At 36.5% G+C, this 2,478-nt stretch overlaps 1 protein-coding gene across 1 annotated transcript; it reads right to left on the reverse strand.

The window, feature by feature from the left end:
* Positions 1-1,530: 1,530 nt before the first annotated feature.
* On the reverse strand, positions 1,531-2,256 carry LOC107028303. Its single transcript, XM_015229328.2, has 2 exons — positions 1,916-2,256; positions 1,531-1,565 (listed from the first exon to the last, which is right to left on the reverse strand). Exons 1-2 carry the CDS (start codon positions 2,211-2,213, stop codon positions 1,531-1,533), a joined length of 333 nt encoding a protein of 110 aa, XP_015084814.1. The 5' UTR covers positions 2,214-2,256.
* Positions 2,257-2,478: the final 222 nt, after the last annotated feature.

Raw genomic sequence — 2,478 nt, forward strand, 5'->3', positions numbered from 1 at the left:
ACATGATCAGGGTGATTTGTGAATGATGTGAGTGACTGCTGAGAATCACTGGCATTGTTTATAGGTGAAGGGAATTGTAGCTTAGGTAATGAATATGTGTAGTCTTTTAAGTACCTTGGAGGGTGACAAGATCTGGTTGTTCTTCTAGGTGTAAGGGATGCACTATCAAGAACAGGCACATTTGATTCTATAGGAGATGCTGTGGATTCAGTTATAGGTGTAAGAACTGATAGATTTGGTTCAGTAGAGCATGTTGTAGGTTCAGTTATAGGTGTTTCTTCAGATATAAAATCTTGATCACAAGTGACTTCATCAAGTGTGTGGAGATTCAACATTTCATCATTAATAGAAGTAGTTGTTTTACTAGACATGCATGGCAACTTATCAGAATAATGAATAACCAATTGTAATACAGAATTAAAGTTGGAACCAGTAGGAGCAATAACAAAAGGAAGAACAGTTTCATAGAAAAGAACATCTCTAGACACATGAATTCTCTTGGTAGCCAAATTTAAGACCTTGTACCCTTTTGTATTAAAAGGATATCCAATGAAAATGTGAGGCACAGCCCTTGGTTCAAATTTGTCTTTATGAGTCTTTAAGGTGGTTGGAAAACAAAGGCATCCAAAATTTCTAAGATGAGAGTAGACTGGTTTCTTTTGATATAACAGTTCATATGGAGATTTTTCTTGAAGTAGTTTAGTAGGCAATCTATTGATCAAATAAGTGGCAGTCAGCACACATTCTCCCCAATATCTCATAGGCATTTTTGATTGAAATAACAGTGCCCTTGCTGTCTCAAGAAGGTATTTGTGTTTCCTTTCTACTACTCCATTTTGTTGTGGTGTGTAAGGACATGTTTTCTGATGTATTATGCCTTTCTCTTGGAAGAAACATGTTGCCTCAGAACTTGAGAACTCTAAGCCATTATCAGACCTGATGGTTTTCAATCTAGTATGAAATTGATTTTCTATCAAAGATATGAAAGCTTTTATAGTATGTAGAGCATTACTTTTACACCTAAGAAGCTGTGTCCAAGTGGCTCTACTGTAGTCATCTACCATAGTTAAGAAGTAGTGATATCCATCATGTGTTGGTACATTATAAGGTCCCCATAAATCAACATGCAACAGTTCAAATATTGAACTAGTTGCAGTGACACTTTCTGGAAAAGACATTCTAGTTTGTCTAGCCATTGGACAAATTGTGCAAGTAAAAGGTTGTTTGTTAGAAAACTTTAAAGGAATAGTAGATATATTTTTCATTTTTACAAAAGGTACATGTCCTAATCTAGCATGCCATAAGAATTCATTGCCTTGACTGACAGAAAGATTAGCAGCTGAACTTGAGATGTGATCAATAGAACAGGCTTCTTTATTGATTATATGAGAAGGCTTTATACATGGTAATGAAGACCTTTTACATTAGTTAAGAAGAGAAACAGATTGACACCTTTGATGAGAAGTATCATTATCATTTGCAGATAGAATGTGACACTTTGGACAAAAAAAATACAAACCATTCTTTGCCTTACCAAGTGCCAGAGGGCTCTTCAGAGAAGGGCCCTGCAGTAAGCAAGAACCATTGTCAAAACAGACTACTCCTTTGAGTTGATTAGCTAAACAATAAACTGATTTTAAGTTGAACTTGAAGCTAGGTATGTACAACACTTTATACAGAATTAATGTTGAATTCAAACACACATCACCAATTTCAGTCACTTTAACTTTGTATCCATTTGGTAAGGTGATTATAAAAGGATAAGGTAGAGTCTTAAGGTTTGTGAGATTGTCTTTTGTGTAGGTCACATGGTGAGATGCCCCTGAATCAATGATCCAAGAGCCAGCAGTCAATTTATCACATTTACATGACAAACCACCTATCTTACTGATGGAAGAGTAGCAAGCAAGTATACCTGCTAGGCTTGCAGCTCCATTGGCCATATTGTTTGAGTAGTCAGATTCATTCCCAACATGCAAGGTTCCAAGTAGATTGAGTAATTGTTCATATTGGCCCTTTGACAAATTCACTGGTACTTGTTTTCCCTGCTCAAAATTCTCTTCACACTGACTACTATCACCTTCAGAAGTGTGTACATTTGCTGCAGATCCTTTGCCTCTTCCTCTTGGATTTCTTATATTGGTTGGGTAACCATGGAGTTTGTAGCACCTGTCTTTGACATGTCCAGATCGTTTGCAATATTCACAAAACATGTTTGATCTATTTCCAGTATTAGAATTCCCCCTAAAAGCATTATTGTTGTTGTAACCAGTGTTGTTATAGTTCCCATTACCCCTACTTGTACTTCCTTTGTAAGAGCTAGAATTAGTTGCATTATTTTGAGAAGACATAGAGGCATTCAGTGAGGTAGACTCCAAAGCCATATGGTTTATAGGCTTCATCTCCCTTTGCCTTTCTTCCTGTGATAGAATAGCAAATGCTTGTGCCATTGTAGGCAAAATGGACATCATAAGAATG

The sequence above is a fragment of the Solanum pennellii genome, chromosome 8 (genome assembly GCF_001406875.1).
Source record: "Solanum pennellii chromosome 8, SPENNV200".
NCBI classification, from domain to species: Eukaryota; Viridiplantae; Streptophyta; class Magnoliopsida; order Solanales; family Solanaceae; genus Solanum; species Solanum pennellii.

What these genes read in the sequence shown, in the direction of transcription:
- LOC107028303 (XM_015229328.2), bottom strand. Translation starts at nt 2,213, where the DNA reads ATGTTTTGTGAATATTGCAAACGATCTGGACATGTCAAAGACAGGTGC. An exon ending in TGGAGCTGCAAGCCTAGCAG is followed by an intron (nt 1,566 to 1,915) that starts GTATACTTGCTT and finishes TGCTTACTGCAG; the next exon opens with GGCCCTTCTCTGAAGAGCCC.